The sequence below is a fragment of the Mesoplodon mirus genome (assembly GCF_964341445.2).
Source record: "Mesoplodon mirus genome assembly, chromosome: 7".
Taxonomy (NCBI): Eukaryota; Metazoa; Chordata; class Mammalia; order Artiodactyla; family Ziphiidae; genus Mesoplodon; species Mesoplodon mirus.
Genome location: NC_138983.1, coordinates 53,224,339 through 53,250,077, shown reverse-complemented (window position 1 = coordinate 53,250,077; position 25,739 = coordinate 53,224,339). Strand labels below are relative to the sequence as shown.

The window sequence follows — 25,739 nt, the reverse complement described above, 5'->3', positions numbered from 1 at the left end:
GTTAGAACATCCACAGAAGAACAAATCCCAGTAAATTCATCCCTTCTCCTAGGTCAAAATCTATGTTACTCTTCCTCTATACTCAGGCTGTGAGGATGGAATGGCCTTCCTTGCTCTCACTATACACAACAAGGTTTAGTGAGAGTCTGAGCACTTCAGATATTCAGTACAAGTTAGACAGCTCTCATTATAAACAGTTTAAAGGACATTCTATCATTAGATGGGAATTCCCTTCATCTGTAAAATTCTATTCTTTCCCAAGCTGAAATGAATATCCTGTATTCCCATAGTACTTTCCACGGCTAATACAACACAACAGTATCTTCATTTGAGTTACTGCCTCTTTAAATCCTGAACCCTCACAGAGAAGGAACAGCAATTGTTCTTCTTTAAGAGGCAGTAACAGTGTAGTCATTTAGATCACAGACTCTGGAACCTGACTGCCTGGACTTAAATCCCAATTCTTATTCTTACCTTGTATGACTTTGGGCAGATTATTTAACCTCTCTATGCTTTAGTTTCCTCATTTGTAAAATGGTGATGTTAGTGATACCTATTTTATAGAGCTGCTGTGTAATAAATTAATTAATGTGTGAAATGAGTAACATCACACCCAAAAGACACTAAGCTTTCAAATTTTGGCAAATATTATTATATTTCTTATTCATTCATTTACTTAATAAACATTTACTGAGAATCTATTCTTTGCTTTGCTGTACAAAATGCTGCCCCATCCACTATTCCTGTGAAGGAAGTCTTAGAGAAAGTCCTAACTGCAAGGCAAAAGGGATAAATGTCAGAAGATACGAGCAAACTGTATACTATTAACGTACAGAAGAAGTGATCATACGTTATACTGCCTTTCCCCAGGAGATGCATCAAGGCATTTATCACCTTTTTTCATAGAATTATCACAACAATTTTTTGGTTAGTCTATAAGCTCTATGAAGACAGGGAATCTGTGTCATTCATTCCTGAGCTCCTATATCTAACCAGTTGCCTAACAGAAAGCAAGCATTCAGGAAAATGTTTGATGAATTGATGAATAAATAAATAGGATTCTTCAGCTGGATCTTGAAGGATGGATATGATTTTAATAGGTAGAAAAGGGAGAGAACTTTCCACATAGTGGAAACAGCAATAAGTCAAGACACAGATCAGAGACTACAGCTTCTTTCCTGACTATTCCAGCATAATGATTTCTTAATTTTCTTTTCTTGTACATGTAGACAAACTATATCCCTGGCACCTAAACCTGTACTTTCATGCCTTCTCCTCCTCCTTTAGTTCTCTTGACATGCCTCCTTACGGGCATGAACCCTGCCTTTTCCTTCTCTAAAATTCTCTTTTTCTGGCTCCCAACACAGGTCTGCTCACATAAAAAGGTCACTGTGCTATGCTGGAATACAACCTGGACCTGGGGTCAATTATCTGCTTTCAGTTCTAGCTCTTTTGCTTACTTAGAGACTTTGGGTAGATCAATTTACCTCTCCAAATCTCAGCTTCTTCTATAAATTAGGAATTAACAATGTCTTTTTAGAAAGGAATGCTATCAAGATCAAATTTATCAATTCATTCAATACTAACTGCCTTTCTAAAACCTTCCAAGAGCAATGTTAAGCACTGCAAATACATACATATATATATGTATTTGCATATATATATGTGTGTGTATATGTATATGTGTGTGTGTGTATACACACACACACGAGTTTGTGGTTTAGTGGGAAAAATTTTTAAATGAACATACTTGCAAAACAAAAAAAACATAGCAATATGAGATATCCTGAGAACTCTCCAATTTTGAAGCTCATTTTCCTTAAAGTGACTTTGTAGCCTACAGAAAGGGTGATTCCACAGATTCTGCTTATAAATTCTAATCCTAAAAGGTCATCTAATCCACCTGAATTTCCTCCACAGCATCTCCATAGTCAGTCAACCAACATCTGCTTGAACACTTCCACGAATTCTCTAATCCAGGGACAACCTTTTTTTGTATTATCACAGAGTTTAAGCCCTAGATCATTCTTTCATTATGAAGCTCTTGTCATGATAAAAAGTCCAAACAAAGAAACACTAGTAGAGTATCATCTGATGAGAGATCAGTGCTCAATGATGCTAAATCATGTAAAAGGCAGATTGTGCCAAGTGAGGGCAGAGGGACCTGGCTATTCAGAGATGCAAGAACCTCAAAAGAAGTTAAATAAAAATCACTGCCAACATCCAGCATCAAAATGCACTCCTGGGCTTCCCTGGTGGTGCAGTGGTTGAGAGTCTGCCTGCCGATGCAGGGGATACGGGTTCATACCCCAGTCCGGGAGGATCCCGCATGTCACGGAGTGGCTGGGCCCGTGAGCCATGGCCGCTGAGCCTGTGCGTCCGGAGCCTGTGCTCCGCAACGGGAGAGGCCACAACAGTGAGAGACCCGCGTACCACCAAAAAAAAAAAAAAAAATGCACTCCTGATGTCCAGCATATTAATAGCACTAATGTTTTTACAAATTCTCTTGAGTCTTACAGTATCATCAATGATGTACAAAGAGGCTGAACACTGCACATTTAACAGAGAAAAAAAAATCTATAGCAGGCTAATATATTGTGTCCCAGGAGACTGGAATAATTTATGTTAGTCTTGCACTAAGTAACATTAATTCTGTGTATCTTTCTGTATGTGAAGAACAGGCTAAGTAAACTAGGCCCAAGTTGGTACAAAGACCAATTATCTAGGACACTTCAGGACTATGTGCAAACTAATGATAAATAAATACATCACTTCTTGTCTTTAATCAAACAGAAAATACCTTTCAATCAAGGTAATTTGGTGATTTCACCACCTGCAAAATCTAAGGACTGCTACCAGATTATTAAACCTCTAGGCCTCAGCACCCACCCCTCACTCCCCCTCCAAACTCTAATAAATCACAAAGCTGTCCACGTCCCCAAAGACTCACAGATTTTGTGTGCTCTGGGCGTGGAGCAATCACTGGAGGTGGGGTAGCATCATCATCATCATCTTCATCTTCTGAAACTGGTAGCACTGCAGGGGTCTCAGACACCGTCTTCACGTTCTGCACAGTGGGGAAAAGCCAGATTCCTCATGTCCAGCTGACATGCAACTTAAGCTACCAGAGTCACCAATCTCCCAAAAGAAACCTTCTCCTGACACTCCTTCTGAAATACACATCAGCCTCAAGACTGGCTACCTTTGTGTAGTCTCAGGAACTCAGCCACCTTCCCTCTCTTCTTTTAGATACCACTCCCCACTCAGGCCCTTGGGGGCTTCCTTCTCCCACCTAAAGCCTAACTGTTGGTGGGGAAACCAGCTTACAGCTTCTCTAAGTGCCTAGCCCAATCCAAACCCTGAACACAAGATCATAGTTCCTTCTTCTGTGAATTTTACTCCCTATGCTAAAGAGAGGATAAAGTACAAAATGTAGGGGAGGGATCAAAAGTTTGGGATTTCACAAAGTTTATCATTGTAATTCTTTAGTACTTTCTGATATGGTAAGTGGAAGTCCTGAGAGGCCTTTCCCTCTCCTTTTCCTTTATGAAAACCTACTGCAACGATTATGCCATCAGGTGCCCTCGCCTCAACGTGGAGATACAGAACATCAGGAGACCTTGTCTCGAGAAGACAATGAGTTTTCCCCCAGATTGGATGCTATCTATTTCATTAAGCTTTGGCCCTGTCCTGGAATGAACCTTACCAGCACCACTAACTGAATATGCCATAATCTCAGCAACTTGATTTTCCCATGTAAACTGTACCAAAGCTGGGCTAAGACTGGCAGGTTTTAGGGCAGGTCCAGGCAAAAAGATCATACCATTACTGTTTATAACACATATTCAAGAGACAAAATAGCTCCAAAACATGAGATTTTTGATAGAGATTAAATGATTACAGTGTAGGGCCAGAGCAGCAAGGGATTTTTTGTATATATTGATATAACTCAACAGTTTCAGATATTTTCAGAGCATCTGCTTTGTGCTCAGTAAGATACTGTGATGGATGCTTTTGATATAAATGTACAAAAATGAAAAAGATGGCCCATGTCCTAAAGCAGCTCACCATATGATGCAGGAGACAGAGGGACAATTCCCTTCTGCTGCCATTTGGGGCCTCTGGAGAGAGGAATGTCAGGAGTCAGAATGACAGGGGATAAGTGAAGGAACTGTCTAGTCAGATGCTAGTCTAGAGCTACTGTGTGGGAGCCTGGTCTTTACTACATTTGACATACTAAGATAAAGAAAACTGGCAAGTTCATAGATTCTAACAGGGCCTCCAGTGCAGGGCATAACTAGAAAACTGCCAGTGACTGGCATATGTAAGCAACTAGCTTTGGTGATCACAGGCAACGAATCCATCCTCTGGGTCTCAAGTCTCATCACTCGAGGAACAAGGAAGAATAGGACAGGGATAATTTGAGGGGTGACCCTAAGTCACTTTTAGTTCTAAAATCCAATAGAGGCTCTTCCCTTGTCAAAGCACATATTTTGATATTTTTCTGCTCTAATTTCTTTTCTCCCCAATATTTCACTCAGCAAAATTTAACTAGGAACCCAAAATGGGAATGAGGTTAACTCAGCAGCCTCTTCATCATCAGGTGAAGAGGCCCTAGGGCTGACTAATGTAGACTATAAACACTTGTTTGTTGCCTCCTAAAACTCTATAAAGAAGGGGATTTCATCACCTTTCCTAGCAACACATTGTTTTCCACAGGTGATGGCTTTGTGTGGTAGTATTAACAACTACCAGAATCAAGAGATTTAGGTTTTTGTCCCAGATTTTTATTTCTTATCCCTGTGTTCTTTGGCAAGGCTGTCCCACTCTAAGCTACAGTTTCTCATCCATAAAATGGAGGTGATGACAGAAGCTCTCTGCCTACCTCAGAGGGCCACTGGGAGGAAGAAATGAAGTGATGTGAGTATACAAGCACTTTGTAAATAGCAAGGGTCTAGAAAGATGTAAGGAATCAATTAAATTATCATTATGTTTAATAACCACAAACCTCTTTTTTAAGAAGTGACTTCAACTCACCCATTCATTCACTGTGTACCAGGCTCTATTCAAAGCTCTGGGGCTATACTGAAGAACAAATTAGATAAAGTGCCTGGTTTTATGGATTACATTTAAGAAGATACAGTCAAAATTAATCACCAACTGCCAGGCAGTAATAAGATAAACATAGGAGAACAGAGATTGGTTGAGGGTAGGGAATTATTACTTTACATAGAGTAGTCATGGAAAGGCCTCTCTAATGGCCTGAATGAAATGAGAAAATGAGCCATCACACCCTCTGGGAAAAGAATATTCCTGGCAGATGGAAGAAATACAAAGACTCTGAGAGAAGGGGACATGCTTGGTGTGTTCCCAAAACCTCCAGGTGCCTACCTATACTACTGAGAAGTGCTTATGATTTTAAAACTGCTGAACTTTGGGTAAAAACATAGGAATCTCTGATGTTCTGGCCCAGGATTGCTCCCATCAATCCCACCCTAGCTCCATCAGAGGAGGGGTTCTTCCAGGACGAGGTAGGCTGTAACTATGGGACCCAAGAGGGCTTACATTCATTTGAAGCAGTGGGCAATGCCCAGGCCCAGTGGTGCCATCAGTGGAAGTGACCTCCCAGAGGTAGTAGCAGGAGAGTGTCAACTACTACTAGCCTGGGGTTGCAATCCTGAATAAGGCAGACAAATTCTGGCCAAAGGTACAGCAGGCACTAGAGAGAGGCCCCATACTAGTCATACATGCCTGGCTCTGTGCATGTACATAAAAACTTCAGAAGAGCCAAGCAGAAAGTAAAAGTTTCTGGACAGCCCTGAAAGAGGTCTCAATAATTAGCAAGGATATAGATTTTAACAACACTATCAATCAACTCAACCTAACTGACATGTACAAAACTTTCCACCCAAGTTCTACAGAACACACATTACGTTCAACCACTTATGGATAATTCTTCAGATAGAACATATGCTGGGCCATAAAACACATCTCAATAAATTGTGAATGAGTGAAAACACACAAAATGTATTCTTTAGGGCTTCCCTGGTGGCGCAGTGGTTGAGAGTCCACCTGCTGATGCAGGAGACACGGGTTCGTGCCCCGGTCCGGGAAGATCCCACATGCCGCGGAGCGGCTGGGCCCGTGAGCCATGGCTGCTGAGCCTGTGCATCCGGAGCCTGTGCTCTGCAATGGGGGAGGCCACAACAGTGAGAGGCCCATGTACCGCAAAAAAAAAAAAAAAATGTATTCTTTAACCACAGTAGAGTTAAATTAGAGATAAACAACAAAAAGGAAATTTCTCCAAAGAAGATAAACAAATGCCAAAAAGCACATGAAAAGATGCTCAACATCATTATTAGGAAACGCAAATCAAAACCACAATGAGATACCACTTCATATCCACTGAGATGGCTATAATCAAAAGACAAACAATAGGGACTTCCCTGGTGGTCCAGTGGCTAAGACTGCACGCTCCCAATGCAAGGGGCCCAGGTTCAATCCCTGGTCAGGGAACTAGATCCCACATGCCACAACTAAAGATTCCACATGCCGCAACTAAAAGATCCCGCATGCTGCAACTAAAAAGATCCCGCACGTGGCAATGAAGATCCCCATGCCACAACTAAGACCCGATGCAGTCAAATAAATAAATAAATATTTTTTAAAAAAGACAGACAATAACAAATGTGGGGGAAGATATGGAGAAATTAGAAGCCTCCTAACGTTGGTGGGACTGTAAAAAGGTACAGCCACTGTGGAACACAGCCTAGCAGCTCCTCAAAAGGTTAAACATAGAGTCACCATATGACTCAGAAATTCTACTCCTAGGTATATACCAAATAGAAATTAAAACATAGATCCACACCAAAACTTGTACATGAATGTTAGTATGAGCATTATTTAGAATAGCCAAAAAGAAGAAACAAGCCAAGTGCCCATCAACTGATAAATGTAAAAAATGTAGTATATCAATACAATAGAATATTACTCAGACATAAAAAGGAATCGTGCTGATACATGTTACAACACGGATGAACCTCACAAGCTTTTAAGTGAAAGAAGCTAGACACAAAAGACTACATGTTATACAAGTCCATTTATATAAAATGTCTAGAAAAGGTAAATTTATACAGACAGAAAGAAGATCAGTGGTTTCCTAGGGTTGGGCGTGGGAGTTTGAATGAAGTGTAAATGAGTACAAGGGAACTTTTGTGGTGGTGGCAATATTCTAAAACTAGACTAGTGATAGTTGCACAAGTCTATAAATTTAATAAAATCATTGAACTGTACAATCAGTGTGGGTGAATTTTATGGTATGTAAATAACACCTCAATAATGCTGCCTTTTAAAAGTTAAATTTTTAAATTATATGTAAAACCAGTAGGTTCTCATTATACATTTCATATAATACAGATATATACGGAGTTAAAAGTGAAAATTCCTCAGGAATGCCTGACAAAGATGGCAGATTGAACACAGGCATCTATTTCTTAAAACCTCACTAGAACTATTATAAACGAATGGCCTTTTAAAGGCATTAAACCCAAAGGTTGGAGAGAACAGGATAGGAGCCAAGATTAGCAAAGGAGGCAATGACTGATGGATGAGCAGTAACTGTCAAGGAGAATGAATCCAAAGCTGATGGTAGGCAAACCTGAAAACCAATCTATATATCTATGCTGCAAAATCAAGGCAAGGTAAAACAGAGTAAATATTTTTATTTATTTATTTATTTTATTTATTTTTTCAGAGTAAATATTTTTAAAAACAGAGAATCAGTCCAGGAAGTCTAAAAAAACAGGAGTTCCAGAAAGAGAAAACATAGAAAAGAGGGGAAGATATCATCAATGAAATAATTCAAGAAAATTTCCTAAAACTGAAGCCTTGAGTCCAGGTTGAAAGAGTCCACAAAGCTCCTCACAAATTAAGTAGGTGAATATAGGGATGTAATTATGAAATTTCAAAGCAGTGGTGACAACAAAGATGCTACAAACTTCCCAAGTGAAAAATAAAAAATAGGTCAGATGCAAAGATGCAGGAATAAATAGCTTTGAACTTGAACAGCCAATGCTAAAAGCTAGATGACAAAAGGGCAATGTTTTCCAAATACTGGTAGAAAATTATTTTCAACCCAGAATTCCATAGTCAGCCAAATATCAATCAAATGGTAGAGTAGAATAGAGGTGCTCCATTTTGAGACCTGAAAGATATTAAATATTTACTTTCTCAAAGCTACTGGAGGGCCTCCCTGGTGGCGCAGTGGTTGAGAGTCCGCCTGCCGATGCAGGGGATACGGGTTCGTGCCCCGGTCTGGGAGGATCCCATATGCCGCGGAGCGGCTGGGCCCGTGAGCCATGGCCGCTGAGCCTGTGCGTCCGGAGCCTGTGCTCCACAACGGGAGAGGCCACAACAGTGAGAGGCCCGCGTACAGCAAAAAAAAAAAAAAAAAAAAAAAAAAGCTACTGGAAGATGGACTCCACCAAACTGGGAAGCCAACTAAAAATGAAGAAGCACTGCACAGAGAAATTCCAATACAGAAATTTCAAAGACAATAGTCTTAATCTTCTAATCCTCTAATTCTTCCTGAATCTCCTTGAATAATCTTCTGTGTCCCTTATTCTCATATTTTCCATGTGTTTTTATATTTTATATCAATAATCCATTCTTACGTGCATTTTTTAATCCTTGGGAATTTGTTTCTTCAACTATATTTTTAATTTCTAAGAATTCTTTTTTTATCCTCTGATTGATCTACCTGAAGTGTGTTTTTGTGGATGCAACATCTATAGAACCTCTCAATATATTAGATTTTTTAAAACTTTCTTTCCTGAATTATCAATTTCCTCTGGGGTCAGTTTTATTTCTTTTTCTTGGTCCTTCTCTTTAATGCTTTGTTTCTCTCAAATGTTTAGAGATCCTTGGCTCTCCCCTCATATTTATCAGTGAAAAACCATATTAATCAGTGTATGCGTCTAGCATGAGTTTCCTCTGTAGTTGTGTAAGTCTATTTCTCTGCTGTCCCCTCCTCTGAATGGGAGGTCTGATGCAGTCCGTACGTGAGTTATACAGCTGTGGTAACTGGCAAGCATCACTTTAGGGTGAGCTGCCATGGAAGAGTATGTATGGTATGTATACCTCTCCTCCCAGTTATCAAAAGCATCAGAAATTTATCCTTGTGATGCAGAAATTTAATGTATTTTCTTCCACTGCAGAGCTACTTCTCCTTTTTCCTCTATTTACGCCTGTTGTAGAGATCTGTAGTTAACTCCAGTTCTGCTCTGCTTCTCTCTCTTCTCTCCCTGTACCCACACCAGGCATTTTCCTCAAGTAGGCAGTTTACTTTCTTCAGAGAAGTATCTGGTTTAAGCTTAGGATCAACCTTCTGGTACCTTATGCTCACTGTAACATGGACACTGCCCCTGCTGTTTCACTTAAAGAATTTAATTTACTCTTGAAGATGACCCAAGACTCCTTCCTGTTTTTTATATATATTCTCTCAGATCATTTTCTCTTGACCTACTCTTATCTTCCTAGGATATTTGTCTTCCACATACATACAGCGGCTGTGCTTTCGGCTGCTCCAATCAATCTGATCTTATCTGCTTTCTACCTCCCATGAATCCCGACAGTGGTTTATTAACATCCTGTTTTTGTTTTGGAGCACTGTTTTGAATTCATTTTTTATGTATCTTTTCTGAAATTAAGAAATTTAGTATAGCAGGAGAGATAAATATAAGAATTCACCCCACTACACTGACCCAATTTCCAGAGGAATCTTTCTAAGATGGTAGTTTACACTAAAATGCACATCTAACTATCTCACTTAAAATACTTCCGATTTAAAATATTTCCTTAGGAGACCTTCAAGATGGCGGAGGAGTAAGACATGGAGATCACCTTCCTCCCCACAAATACATTAGAAATCCATCTACGTGTGGAACAACTCCTACAGAACACCTACTGAACGCTGGCAGAAGACCTCAGACTTCCCAAAAGGCAAGAAATTCCCCACGCACCCGGGTAGGGCAAAAGAAAAAGGAAAAAAGAGAGACAAAAGAATAGGGACAGGACCTGAACCTCTGGGAGGGAGCTGTGAAGGAGGAAAAGTTTCCACACACTAGGAAGCCACTTCACTGGTGGAGAGGGGGGAGGGGGTGGGAAGCTTTGGAGCCACGGAGGAGAGCGCAGCAACAGGGGTGCAGAGGGCAAAGCGGAGAAATTCCCGCACAGAGGATCAGTGCTGACCAGCACTCACCAGCCCAAGAGGCTTGTCTGCTCACCTGCTGGGATGGGTCGGGGCTGGCAGCTGAGGCTCGGACCTCGGAGGTCAGATCCCAGGGAGAGGACTGGGGTTGGCTGTGTGAACACAGCCTGAAGGGGCTAGTGCGCCACAGCTAGCCAGGAGGGAGTCCAGGAAAAAGTCTGGGGCTGTCGAAGAGTCAAGAGACCATTGCTTCGGGGTGCCCGAGGAGAGGGGATTCAGAGCACCGCCTAAACGAGCTCCAGAGACAGGTGCAAGCCACGGCTATCAGCACGGGCACCAGAGATGGGCATGAAACACTAAGGCTGCTGCTGCAGCCACCAACAAGCCTGTGTGCAAGCATAGGTCACTATCCACACCTCCCCTCCAGGGAGCCTCTGCAGCCCAACAATGCCAGGGTCCCGTGATCCAGGGACAATTTCCTCAAGAGAAAACACAGCACGCCTCAGGCTGTGGCAACATCATGTTGGCCTGTGACGCCGCAGGCTCGCCCCACATTCCGTACCCCTCGCTCCCCACCCCCGGCCTGAGTGAGCCAGAGCCCCCTAATCAGCTGCTCCTTTAACCCCGTCCTCTCTGAGTGAAGAACAAAAACCCTCAGGTGACCTACATGCAGAGGCGGGGCCAAATCCAAAGCTGAACCCCAGGAACTGTGAGAACAAAGAAGAAAAAGGGAAATTTCTCTCAGCAGCCTCAGGAGCAGCGGATTAAATCTCTACAATCAACTTGATGTACCCCGCATCTGTGGAATACCTCAATAGACAAAAAATCATCCCAAAATTGAGGTGGTGAACTTTGGGAGCAATGGTATATACATTTTTTTATTTTTTCTCTTTTTCCCATATGCTTGACAGGGTCTTGATGCTCACACCGGGTGTCAGGCCTGTGGCTCTGAGGTGGGAGAGCTGAGTTCAGGACATTGGTCCACCAGAGACCTCCTAGCTTCATATAATATCAAATAGCAAAAGCTCTCCCAGAGATCTCCATCTCAACGCTAAGACCCAGCACCACTCAATGACCAGCACGCTACAATGCTGGACACCCTATGCCAAACAACTAGCAAGACAGGAACACAACCCCACCCATTAGCAGAGAGGCTGCGTAAAATCATAAGGTCACAGACACCCCAAAACACACCACTGGATGGGGTCCTGCCCATCAGAAAGAGAAGATCCAGCCTCATCCACCACAACACAGGCACCAGTCCCCTCCACCAGGAAGCCTACACAACCCACTGAACCAAACCTACCCACTGGGGGCAGACACCAAAAACAACGGGAACTACAAACCTGTGGAACAGAGACCCCAAACACAGTAAGTTAAACAAAATGAGAAGACAGAAGAACACACAGCAGATGAAGGAGCAAGGTAAAAACTCACCAGAACAAACAAATGAAGAGGAAATAGGCAGTCTACCTGAAAAAGAATTCAGAGTAATGACAGTAAAGATGATCCAAAATCTTGGAAATAGAATGGAGAAAATACAAGAAATGTTTAACAAGGACTAGAAGAACTAAAGAGCAAACAAACAATGATGAACAACAAAATAAATGAAATTAAAAATTTTCTAGAAGGAATCAATAGCACAATAACTGAGGCAGAAAAACGGATAAGTGACCTGGAAGATAAAAGAGTGGAAATAACTACAGCAGAGCAGATTAAAGAAAAAAGAATGAAAAGAATTGAGGACAGTCTCAGAGACCTCTGGGACAACATTAAACACACCAACATTCGAATTATAGAGGTCCCAGATGAAGAAGAAAAAAAGAAAGGGTCTGAGAAAATCTTTCAAGAGATTATAGTTGAAAACTTCCCTAATATGGGAAAGGAAATAGTCAGTCAAGCCCAGGAAGCACAGAGAGTCCCATACAGGGTAAATGCAAGGAGAAACAGGCCAAGACACATATTAATCAAACTACCAAAAATTAAATACAAAGAGAAAATAGTATAAGCAGCAAGGGAAAAACAACGAATAACATATAAGGGAATGCCCATAAGGTTAACAGCTGAACTTTCAGCAGAAATTCTGTAAGCCAGAAGGGAGTGGCAGAACATATTTAAAGAGATGAAAGGGAAAAACCTACAACCAAGATTATTCTACACAGCCAGGATCTCATTCAGATTCAATGGAGAAATTAAAACCTTTACAGAAAACCAAAAGCTAAGAAAATTCAGCACCACCAAACCAGCTTTACAACAAATGCTAAATGAACTTCTCTAGGCAGGAAACACAACAGAAGGAAAAGACCTAAACTAACAAACCCAAAACAATTAAGAAAATGGTAAAAGAACATACATCGATAATTACCTTAGGGGTAAACAGATTAAATGCTCCAACCAAAAGACAAAGACTGGCTGAATGGATACAAAAACAAGACCCATATATATGCTGTCTACAAGAGACCCACTTCAGACCTAGGGACACATACAGACTGCAAGCGAGGGGATAGAAAAAGATATTCCATGCAAATGGAAATCAAGAGAAAGCTGGAGTAGCAATTCTCATTCAGACAAAATAGACTTTGAAATAAAGACTATTACAAAAGACAAGGAAGGACACTACATAATGGTGAAGGGATCAATACAAGAAGATATAACAATTGTAAATATTTATGTAACCAACATAGGAGCACCTCAATATATAAGGCAAATGCTAACAGCCATAAAAGGGGAAATTGACAGTAACACAAAAATAGTAGGGGACCTTAACACCCCACTTTCACCAATGGACAGATCATCCAAAATGAAAATAAATAAGGAAACACAAGCTTTAAATGACACATTAAACAAGATGGACTTAATTGATATTTATAGGACATTCCATCCAAAAACAACAGAATACACTTTCTTCACAAGTGCTCATGGAACATGGCCAGAATAGATCATATCTTGGGTCACAAATCAAGCCTTGGTAAATTTAAGAAGACTGAAATCATATCAAGTATCTTTTCCGACCACAATGCTATGAGACTAGATATCAATTACAGGAAAAAATCTGTAAAAAATACAAACACATGGAGGCTAAATAATACACTTCTAAATAACCAAGAGGTCACTGAAGAAACCATAGAGGAATTCAAAAAATACCTAGAAATAAATGACAATCAAAACACAATGACCGAAAACCTATGGGATGCAGCAAAAGCAGTTCTAAGAGGGAAGTTTATAGCAATACAATCCTACCTCAAGAAACAAGAAACATCTCAAATAAGCAACCTAACCTTACACCTAAAGCAGTTAGAGAAAGAACAAAAAAACCCCAGTGTTAGTAGAAAGAAAGAAATCATAAAGATCAGATCAGAAATAAATGAAATAGAAAGAAGGAAACAATAGCAAAGATCAATAAAACTAAAAGGTGGTTCTTTGAGAAGATAAACAAAATTGATAAACCATTAGCCAGACTCATCAAGAAAAAAAGGGAGAAGACTCAAATCAATAGAATTAGAAATGAAAAAGGAAAAGTAACAACTGACACTGCAGAAATACAAAGGATCATGAGAGATTACTACAAGCAACTGTATGCCAATAAAATGGACAATCTGGAAGAAATGAACAAATTGTTAGAAAAGCACAACCTTCTGAGACTGAACCAGGAAGAAACAGAAAATATAAACAGACCAATCACAAGCACTGAAAGTGAGACTCTGATTAAAAATCTTCCAACAAACAAAAGCCCAGGACCAGATGGCTTCACAGGCGAATTCTCTCAAAAATTTAGAGAAGAGCTAACACCTATCCTTCTCAAACTCTTCCAAAATATAGCAGAGGGAGGAACACTCCCAAACTCCTTCTATGAGACCACCATCACCCTGATACCAAAACCAGACAGAGATGTGACAAAGAAAGAAAACTACAGGCCAATATCACTGATGTACATAGATTCAAAAATCCTCAACAAAATTCTAGCAAACAGAATCTAACAGCACATTAAAAGGATCATACACCATGATCAAATGGGGCTTATCCCAGGAATGCAAGGATTCTTCAATATACGCAAATCAATCAATGTGATACACCACATTAACAAATTGAAAGATAAAAACCATATGGTCATCTCAATAGACGCAGGAAAAGCTTTTGACAAAATTCAACACTCATTTATGATAAAAACTGTCGGAAAGTAGGCATAGAGGGAACTTACCTCAACATAATAAAGGCCATATATGACAAACCCACAGTCAACATCGTTCTCAATGGTGAAAAACTAAAACCATTTCCGCTAAGATCAAGAACAAGACAAGGTTGTCCACGCTCACCACTATTATTCAATATAGTTTTGAAAGTTTTAGCCACAGCAATCAGAGAAGAAAAAGAAACAAAAGGAATCCAAATCAGAAAAGAAGAAGTAAAGCCATCACTGTTTGCAGATGACATGATACTATACATAGGGATCCTAAAGATGCTACCAGAAAACTACTAGAGCTAATCAATGAATTTGGTAAAGTAGCAGGATACAAAATTAATGCACAGAAATCCCTTGCATTCCTATACACTAATGAAGAAAAATCTGAAAGAGAAATTAAGGAAACACTCCCATTTACCACTTCAACAAAAGAATAAAATGCCTAGGAATAAACCTACCTAAGGTGACAAAAGAACTGTATGCAAAAACTATAAGACACTGATGAAAAAAATTAAAGATGATACAAACAGATGGATCGATATACTATGTTTTGGGATTGGAAGATTCAGCATTGTGAAAATGACTATGCTGCCCAAAGCAATCTACAGATTCAATGCAATCCCTATCAAACTACCAATGGCATTTTTCAGAGAACTAGAACAAAAAATTGCACCATTTTTATGGAAACACAAAAGACCCCGAATAGCCAAAGCTATCTTGAGAAAGAAAAACGGAGCTGGAGGAATCAGGCTCCCTGACTTCAGACTATATACTACAAAGCTACAGTAATCAAGACAGTATGGTACTGGCACAAAAACAGAAATATAGATCAATGGAACAGGACAGAAAGCCCAGAGATAAACCCATGCACTTATGGTCACCTTATCTTCGATAAAGGAGGCAAGAATATACAATGGAGAAAGGACAGCCTCTTCAGTAAGTGGTGCTGGGAAAACTGGACAACTACATGTAAAAGAATGAAATTAGAACACTCCCTAACACCATACACAAAAATAAACTCCAAATGGATTAAAGGCCTAAATGTTAAGGCCAGGCACTATAAAACTCTGAGAGGAAAACAGGCAGAACACTCTACGACATAAATCACAGCACGATCCTTTTTGACCCACCTCCTAGAGCAATGGAAATAAAAACAAAATAAACAAATGGGACCTAATGAAACTTAAAAGCTTTTTGCACAGCAAAGGAAACCATAAACAAGATGAAAAGACAACTCTCAGAATGGGAGAAAATATTTGCAAATGAAGCAACTAACAAAGGATTAATCTCCAAAATTTACAAGCAGCTCATGCAGCTCAATATCAAAAAAACAAACAACCCAATCCAAAAATGGGCAGAAGACCTCAACAGTCATTTCTCCAAAGAAGATATACAGATTGCCAACAAACACATGAAAGAATGCTCAACATCACTAATCATTAGAGAAATGCAAATCAAAACTACAGTGAGGTATCAACTCACACCAATCAGAATGGCAATCATCAAAAAATCTACAAACAATAAATGCTGGAAAGGGTGTGGAGAAAAGGGAACACTCTTGCACTGTTGGTGGGAATGTAAATTTATACAGCCACTATGGAGAACAGTATGGAGGCTCCTTAAAACACTAAAAATAGAAACACCATACGACCCAGCAATCCCACTAGTGGACATATACCCTAAGAAAACCATAATTCAAAAACAGTCATGTACCACAATGTTCACTGCAGCTCTATTTACAATAGCCAGGACATGGAAGCAACCTAAGTGCCCATCGACAGATGAATGGATAAAGAAGATGTGGTACATATATACAATGGAATATTACTCAGCCATAAAAAGAAACGAAATTGAGTTGTCTGTAGTGAGGTGAGTGGACCTAGAGTCTGTCATACAGAGTGAAGTAAGTCAGAAGAGAAAAACAAATACCGTATGCTAACACATATATATGGAGTCTAAAAAAAAAATGGTTCTGAAGAACCTAGGGGCAGGCCAGGAATAAAGTCGCAGACGTAGAGAATGGACTTGAGGACACAGGGAGGGGGAAGGGTAAGCTGGGATGAAGTGAGAGAGTGGCATGGACATATATACACTACCAAATGTAAAATAGATAGCTAGTGGGAAGCAGCCACATAGCACAGGGAGATCAGCTCAGTGCCTTGTGACCACCTAGGGGGTGGGATAGGGAGGGTGGGAGTGAGACACAAGAGGGAGGAGATATGGGGATATATGTATATGTATAGCTGATTCACTTATAAAGCAGAAACTAACACACCATAGTAAAGCAATTATACTACAATAAAGATGTTAAAAAAAATAAAAATTAAATAAAATAAAATACTTCCTTAGCTCCAGCACAGAGTCCAAGTTCTTTCTCCTGACATGATGGATCCTTAACAACTTGGCTTTTGTTCATGCTACCTCACACAAGAAAGCATTGATTGCCCTTTTCTCTGGCTGGTATCATTGCCTATGTTTACCTGAAACTGTATTATCAATCCTTGTTTACGTGTTCTGATTCCTCACTAAACTGTGAGATCAAGAGCAATGACCTTACCTGCCCTTGATCTTGGGCACTTAAAGAGTCTATCACATAATAGGTGATCTTTTTTTTTTTTTTTTAGGTGATCATTTTATAAATGAGAATTCAGGCACTTAAGTGCTATGTAATCTGGGAGATATATCTCAGGCCAATGAGCCACAAACAAAAGAATTTTCGAGCCAGAAGAAACCTTAAAGATTATGTTTATTAAATGAACAAATTGTAGGGCCCAAGAACCTTGTGCAAACTATTCTGTACTACCAAGCAGAATAAATCACTCCATCAAATATGACCCCCATTGTACATTATTCATGTACCCCTCTTGCAGCCCTTATCCTTCTATTCTGTTGTTAATTTTTTCTCAAGGACTAAGACAGTGTAAAATTTATCTGTGTATCACTAACACCTGGGCACAAAGAAAGTGCTAAATAAATATCTATGGCATGAATGTATAAATGAATGCTGAGGAGAACTGAATTCTGCATTGGTTTCTACTACTAACTCATTCAAGGATAGGGAGCAAGTCACATAATCTCTCTGAGTCCCAATTTCTTAACTGGTGTCATGGAGGTTATAATCTCATCCAATTATTTCCCAAATCAGTTGGAAAGATCTGTGTGAAACCAATATGGAAAACGATGCCATACTACCACAGTACAAAGCATATCCCCCATGTGAAACTAGTAAGAAAATAAAGAGGACTGAGCCAGAGGGAAAATTCTGAATTGGGGGAGAAAAATGTCCTTTCAGCCTGGTAAACCAGTACAGGTTTTTACCAAGCAGGTGTTATCCTCTCTGCCATATGGCATGAGCCCCACGGCCCCTCCTCCTCACCAAGGAACAACAGACCTAAGGCTTTACTGCAGTCTCCTTTATAAGACCTCTCCGACATCTTCTTTCTCAGTTCCCTGCCACAGTGGAAAAAAATCCAGGACGGGGACTCAGACGACCCTAGTTCTAATCTGGTTGTGCCACAATAGCAATTATGAGCCTTCAGGAAAGTCTGTTTTCCTACCTGTGAAGTGGGGATGCTAACCTCTTCACAGAGTAATTGTGAGGACTAATTATGCTAACATACATAAAGTTACTAGCACAGTGCCTGGCACATATTAGCTACACAATAAATAATAGCTGTTACTCCTCCTATAAAGGCATAAAGACATTTGTGCCACAAGGCACAGCTCAGCTTTGGTTAAGGCCCCTTCTTTAATAATTTACAGTTCAATAATGGGGAGAAACTCCCAAGGATCTTAACATTAGCAAATTCTTCCCCACCTTTTAATTGTATCTATTCCATTTGATGAAAGAATGAATCAGGGGAAAGCGATGCAGACTGGGAATCAGATACCTACTGCCATTAACCCTTCTCAATTTCAGTTTGTTGGTTTTTTTTTAAGAAGTTGGGGGTAGGAGTTTTGTTTTTTTTAATTTACTTATTTATTTTTGCTGTGTTGGGTCTTCGTTTCTGTGCTAGGGCTTTCTCTAGTTGTGGCAAGTGGGGGCCACTCTTCATCGCAGTGCGCAGGCCTCTCACTATCGCGGCCTCTCTTGTTGCGGAGCACAGGCTCCAGATGCGCAGGCTCGGTAGTTGTGGCTCACGGACCCAGTTGCTCTGCGGCATGTGGGATCCTCCCAGACCAGGGCTCGAACCCGTGTCCCCTGCATTAGCAGGCAGATTCTCAACCACTGCGCCACCAGGGAAGCCCTCAATTTCAGTTTTATCATCGATTATACAAGGATAATAACCCACCTCATTAAACTCCTTTGAAGATTAAAAGAGGTATTGAATAAGAAAGGACTCAGTATGCTACAAGGCAATGGACATGTGAACATTTTTTGTCATTGATTACAGTATAAATGACTCAGAATAAACCAATCCCCATTGCTGGAAGCATGATCCAAAGTATTTGGATGGTGACTCAGTATTGTGTTAGAATGTATGACTCTCCCACTTAAAATTCTTCAATAGCTTCTCATTACCTTTAAGATAAAGTTAAAATTCCTACATGATCTGACCTGCCTGCCCTCCCCTCCTCACCACCCACCTCTAGTCCCTTCACACTTCACATTCCAATCATAACAAACCACTTGCAGTTCTCTGTACAAGCCTACCTCACGGACCTCCTTGTCTTGGCACATGCTAATTATTCTGTCAGGAATACGCTTGTCTCTTCATAATTCTTCCCCAAGATAACTAATTCAGCTCAGACTGTACCATCAAGAAGCTTTCTTTATACACCCAACATTTTATTCAGTAAATTGTTACTTGCCAGATGCCAGGGATCCAGTAACTGACAAGTCAGACATAGCTCCTGGCCTCATGAAGCTTTAGCATGCTGCACTGTAACTGTTTGTGCCTTCATGTCACTTATAGGATTGGGAGATTCTTAGGAATTGGGACAATGTCTGATTCATCCCTATACTGCCTCTTCTCCACACAGGACCTGGCATAGAATAGGGGCTTTGCAAATGTTTAGTAAATCAACATGAAATAACCAACTTTGCACAAAAGACAACACTGGATATAAAGAATAGCAGTATTCTAGTATATACGTCACAGCTTACTAGTCATAAGACCCCTTCAGATACATCAGCATCTCATCTCATAATCTGCCTTGGAAAACAGAATTTGTAAGTTATGAAGGGCAGAGGGCCCTTTGAGGTCACCAGTGACTCCTATCACATTCCTTCAAGTGATAGGGCATTCACCACAACTTCAGAGGACAGAATGAATGACCTTAAATTAATAGAATCTGCTCCCTTAAACAATTAGCCCTAATCCTGGTTTTGTAGACCCAACCAACCCAAAAGAAAGAATTCTCCTCTAAATGCAGCTATTTGAAGACATCTCAAGTAAAGTGTATCATTATCATTTATTGATGAAAAAAATGAAGCTCAGAAAGGCAAACTGGCTTTCCTAAGGGTCAAAGTGAAAATTGAGCCTAGCAGCCAGTTCTTCTGGTTCCAGGGTTAGGATTTCTACAGCATTCATAAATTAAAGCTGGAAGGGATGCCTGTTGTTTATTAAGTCCAATTCCTTTACTCTGAGGCCCAGGGTGGGAAAGTGACGAAGATGAGTACCCCCCAGCCCAGGCTCTGCATCTACCACACTTGACTTGATCCCTAAAAAATCATACCTGCCCATATCAGAATAGAGGAAATAAAGGCTTACCAAAGTGTTAGAAGAATTATAATCCTCAGCTGATTTATCTGCAAAAGGAAAAAGACAAGGGACTCAGTCAGTAAACAATTACAGTTAATCCTTTCTTGAGACCTAAGGAAGCCTATTCACTAAAGCATTTGCCAAGCTCAGAATAATAACAGTGTTACTGGTATTACAGGCCCAACACCATTTTAAACACATTATACACATTACGTCCTCTAATCCTCACTGCAGCTCTCAGTACTATTAGTATGTACACTTTCACAGGTTTGGAAACTGATGTTCAGAGAAGATATGTAATTTGTCCACAAATTACTTAACACAAAGGTTATTAGGAGTCAAGATTTGAATCCTGGTCTAATTCTAAATACTAGGCTAGAACTATATCCACATCATCAGGCCTCAATGATCAAGGAAATTTCCTGCATTCTAAGAGAAAGGGAAAGAATTCATGGCTGGCATCACCCTGAGCCATCTATAACAAATCATGACCAGCATGTGGCTTTAGCTTTTAGAAAGGATCCTTCTATTCCCCACAAGGAGAGAAAGACTAAGCCTTAGGAAAAGAGATGCATTAGTCATGTCAGGTATAATTAAAGGCAGGGTCTTATTTCTAAGAATAGGTCCAAGCTCCTTCAATCAGATAATCACCATATTTTATTAATTCTGAGACATGTATTTTTTCACATTAACATCTCAGAAAGAGATGTGTCCTACAATCAAAAGTATTTCATGATTTAATTGGCAGCTTCTTTTTTCTTTAGGGGCATGTAAAATAACAATGCACCTTACAATCAATGATATCTTAGACTTGATAAACTATGAAACAGACCCAACGGAAACCTTAGCAAGAAAATAAGTTTAAAGACCAAGTATTGTGTTTGGATTTATTCTTTAATTCCTGAAAGTCCAAGAAGAAATTGATTTCACCAGTTCACCACCAATGGGAATTAAGGAGAAGAAATATTATATCAAATCCTACATCTTCCTCACCAAGAAACAAGCCCAGAGAATGTCCAAGATCTCAATTCCATCATACATGAAAGTATCAGGTATAGCTTCTTTGGTCCTATGACAAATTATGAACCCATAAACTGTGACAATATGTTCTTAAAACAAACCCTGAATAGCCAGCTGTACTCTGGATAAATCAATTCAGGATATAGCTTAAACATAATTCACTTGTTTTTTTTGTCCAAAAGCACATTCTATACCAAGTGCAATACTATGCTTTCCTTGCACCACCCCCAACCTTATGTACTGCTAGTGTTTTTGAGGACTGGATATTCTGGTAATAAATATATCTCCACCATATAAAAAATAAGTATGTTTGCTCCTTTTAAATGTGATGTACAATTTCTGTATATAAAAATCAAATTCCATAGCACAGAATGACAGAGCAGAAAATACTTCCAATCCCTTCAGTTTACAAATAAATAAACTAGTGTTCAGAGGAAAAGAAACTGGTTCAAGGTTACATAAATCAGTCGCAAAGTAGGGCTAAAACCCAGAACCTGGCATTGTCAATCTAGTCTAGGCTTTGCTTATCACATTAGCTACTAGTTGGTACAGAAAATAAAGTGATGAAAAGACAGGAAACTTAACAAAAAATTGGCACGGAGGATTGTGCTTGGGCTTTTAGACAGCAAAGGATTTAAAGGCCCAAGTTGAAAACACACTTCCAACACTGGTATATCACTCAACTGATATGTTGAGGCTCTGTGAATAAGTCACTTAATTTCCCTGAGCCTAATTAATTTTCCTGAGTCTGCAAAATGGGGATAATGCCCTTGCGTTTCCAATCTCCCAAGGCCGTCATGAGAATCAAATGAGATGGTTTATGTGCAAGCATATACAAATTGAAGTAGTGTTATCATAATTAACAGTATGAGAAGAAAGGAAATAGGAAAATGAGAGATAGGACATTAAAAATAACTGTGTCATAAACAACAAGGTCCTACGTATAATACAGAGAACTATAATCAGTATCCTATGAAAAACCATAATGGAAAAGAATATTTAAAAAAAGAATGTATTTATAACTGAATCACTTTGCTGTATAGCAGTAATTAGCACATTGTAAATCAACTATACTTCAATTAAAAAAAATTTTTTTAAGTGCCAAATATACAGTTTTGCTTGGAGTTGCCTTGGTCTTCAACTTACAGAAAACAAAAAAATCCCTCACGTGTGTGTGCATGTGCACACACACACACATACACATACTTGCACAAATTTATACACACTGAAGTAGCTGTATGGACACATATCTATACATTCTATACATATACACTCAATGTTATTCATTTATGCATGCATGGAGGAACATATACACAATTACCTGAATGTGTATATCTATACCCATATTCACTCATAAATACTTAAGTGGACTTTAATTCCAAACATATGCAATCCCACATGGCTATGCTTCCATATTCATAAATAGTATTTGTACACATCTACACACATACACATAAAAACAGATTCTTCGAAAGACTTTGCTGCTGAGGCTTTCAAAGCCAGCTTCTAATCTGAAGTCTCCACGACAAACTCTTGAAAACACAAGCCGTAATCTAGAAAACTTTCCTACCCATCAACCCCAATACTGCCTTGGAATGACCCAGTCCCTCAATGGAAGAAGTGATACAGACCCAGTGGGGCCAGATATCAGGAAGGAAACATGCTAGGAACATGTATGACACTCTACTGAGCACCACTATGCAGCATTAGCAAAGCTGCAGTTTGTCATCCTCACCATCTGTGCCTACTGCTACAAGCCAAATACTTGCTGGGGAAAGCATCCTTCAAAATTAGCTAGTTCATCCTGGTTCTCACCTTTGCCAACAATACTGCCCTTTGAAATAGACAACATGAACGTCAGAAAAAGCACTGGACTCAGAGTTAAGACCAGTGGTTAAGAGATCACTAATTTAGCCACATTAGAAAGGCATTTTGGGCTCTAATGTTTGCAAAACAAGGGGAAACTGGAAGTGGTATATACTAAAGATACTTCTTGCCCTAACATTCTAAGATGCTATATAAAAGGCAAGTTTCCAGAAATGTAGGCCTTCTTATGACTTGCCTAAGAAAAGAAAAAACTCTCTGCTATGGAAGGAGGTGCTCCAAATAGAGTTACTAGAAGCAAGTGGTAAACTGAAAAGGTACTGGTCTAGTAATTAGGAGACCTGGATTCTAATCCCAATTCTGCAATTAAAAACATTCTGAAAAACACAGTCACTTATACATATAGAGAGAGTACATCTAAAGAACATTTATTATTACTGGCCAGTTTTTCATTGGACTGATTGGACTGATAAAAATCAGTTCCTTGAGGAAGAAATTGGGCTTGCCTACTTAAATGGGTTATCACATAACCTACTAATATTGAAAACGATGATAATGATGGCTACATTTTCATGGTGCCATTTTGCAACCTATAAAGAACTTTCGTATCAATGAGCTCATTTATCCTCATTACAACCTCTTGAGATAGGAATTATTATTCTCATTTTGAAGCTCAAAGAAATGAACTGACTACTAGAACATAGTGAGTATCAGAATCTAGATCTTCTAGCACAAAGTCTATGTTCTTAACACGTAATATCACAGTACTTTTTCAAAACATGCAGTTTCAGAGTAAAGACTCAAGTTTGATGCAAAAACCCATCATCTTGGCTCTCAAATTCCAAAATTCCATCTTAGTGAAAGTGCCATCTCCACTCTTTTGAAAACGTTCTTCCTCCACCCCACACCAACAGGCATCTACTAAGATGAAAACGTCTTTTTTCCTAGACTGCCCTGGACACAATTCCCATACCTGTAAAGCTCATGTACTTCTGGCTATTGGAGGTCTTCTTCGAGTTATAAAATTCTAATACATCCAGGACAGCCTGCGGGTTTTTCTTCTGCTCTGACTTAGTGATATTTGATGTCTGAAGCAAGCGGGCCCACTGCTCTGGCATCCCCTACAAGAGAGACATGCAAGGCTGTCAGCAAGGCATAATCACAGGGGATCCTGAATGAAATTCAGAACTAACTCTGATAACTGATGGCAGCTAAAGATGGGTTTAGTCATTCCTTTCTCTCTCTGCCCTCAGAGTTCCACACAGGCCTCTCTTATAACACATATCTTACTATATCTGTCATTTCTTGAGATGTTTGCCCCTTCACCAGGCTGTTCCTCCTTTAGAGCAGGAATCATGTCTGATTTGTCTCTGGATCATCAGTGCCCAGCACACAGCCTGACGCCAAGGGGCCACGTAACCGAGGTCTATTTAAGGAACGGAGATTCAAAGGCTTCTCTAGTACAATTCTGGAGGGGAGGAACGTGTCCCTCTCATTACTGTAAGAAGATAGTAATGAGGGTCTCGGGCAAAGATCGAGGTGTCAGGCAGTCTGGAAAGGATTAACTCTAACAGTGCATAGCCAGAACTCTGAAAGGCCACAGGTCTCTCTGTGACCCGGACTTACCGTAAACTCGCCTGTGACAGCATCAAACCCCACGTGAATCGTGTGCTCGAAATCTGACGGAAGAGAAATCTCCGGCCGTTCCTTCTCCTTCTTTTTATTTGCTGTAAGAGAAACAGGGAAAAGGAGATAAAAACAAGGACATTACTACATGTTTAGGCTTATTTAGCTCTTTGTTGAGCTCTAAGCTCCTTTAGAGGCCAAGGACTGTGATACAAATTCACATGTGCATTTACAGAGCCCAGTGCCAGATCTAGATTGGAGTAGATGCTCAATGCATGATAAAAGGCTTAATGTTTCATTGAACTAAAGTAAAGCAGGAGCAGAAAGAACATTCATCAGAATGTCCTGGTTCTACCACTAATGAGTCAGTTGACCCAGAGAAAGTCACCTCCTTTTTTCTGAACCCTGGTTTCCCCATCTGCAAAATGAGAAGACTCAAGTAGATGGTCTCTAAAGAGCCTTCCGACCCAGACATCCTACATTCTAGGAGCTTATATAACCTGCTTCTGCCTGTTTGATCCTTGATTATGGACCACTTTAAGGTTCTCTACATTACAGAATTTTAGATTTGGAAATTGTTTTAATTAAATGAATAGCTAATATTTTATCATGTGCAATGATTCAAGTTCCTTCTTTTTTCTGTTATAGTTGATTTACAATATTATATTAGTTTCAGGTGAACAACACTGTAATTCAATATTTCTATAGATTATACTCCATTTAAAGTTGTTATAAAATATTGGCTATATGCCCTGTGCTGTAAAGTATATCCTTGTATCTTATGTATTAATTCAAGTTCTTTATTAATATTCACCGTAGCCTCACAACAACCCTATAGTTAGGTACTGTCATCCTTATTCTGCAGATAAAGAAACTGAAGCACAGAGAATAAGTTATTTGCCCAAGATCAAATGGATAGTACCTGGCAGCAGTCAGACCCAAATCCAGGCAGTCTGGCCCTGGCCCTGAGCACTAGACCACTATACTATGCTGCTTCCCTAGGCTACAACCTTAAAGAATCACTAAGTCTGAATATTTGTAATCATCAAGGGTGTTGTATACAGTAGGTGTTCACTAAGGTTCTGCTGATCTGGCATAAAAAGCTTCAATATTTAAAGAGTTGTCGTGCCCTTGTCGTACCCTTGTATTCCGCCAAGATTCCTATGTTCTAACTCCC

General features: G+C 39.8%; 1 protein-coding gene across 11 annotated transcripts in view; it reads right to left on the bottom strand.

Annotated features, from left to right (window-relative positions):
• The window catches only part of PAK1 (p21 (RAC1) activated kinase 1), a 235,227-nt gene that overhangs the window by 28,187 nt on the left and 181,301 nt on the right, over nucleotides 1-25,739 (bottom strand). For all 11 annotated transcript variants that reach the window (XM_082627866.1, XM_082627868.1, XM_082627871.1 and 8 more), the window contains 4 exons: nucleotides 24,563-24,663; nucleotides 23,910-24,057; nucleotides 20,102-20,139; nucleotides 2,951-3,067 (listed from right to left, as the gene is read on the bottom strand). In XM_082627866.1, the coding sequence (XP_082483992.1) occupies nucleotides 2,951-3,067; nucleotides 20,102-20,139; nucleotides 23,910-24,057; nucleotides 24,563-24,663 (404 nt within the window). The remainder of the gene's footprint in view (nucleotides 1-2,950; nucleotides 3,068-20,101; nucleotides 20,140-23,909; nucleotides 24,058-24,562; nucleotides 24,664-25,739) is intronic.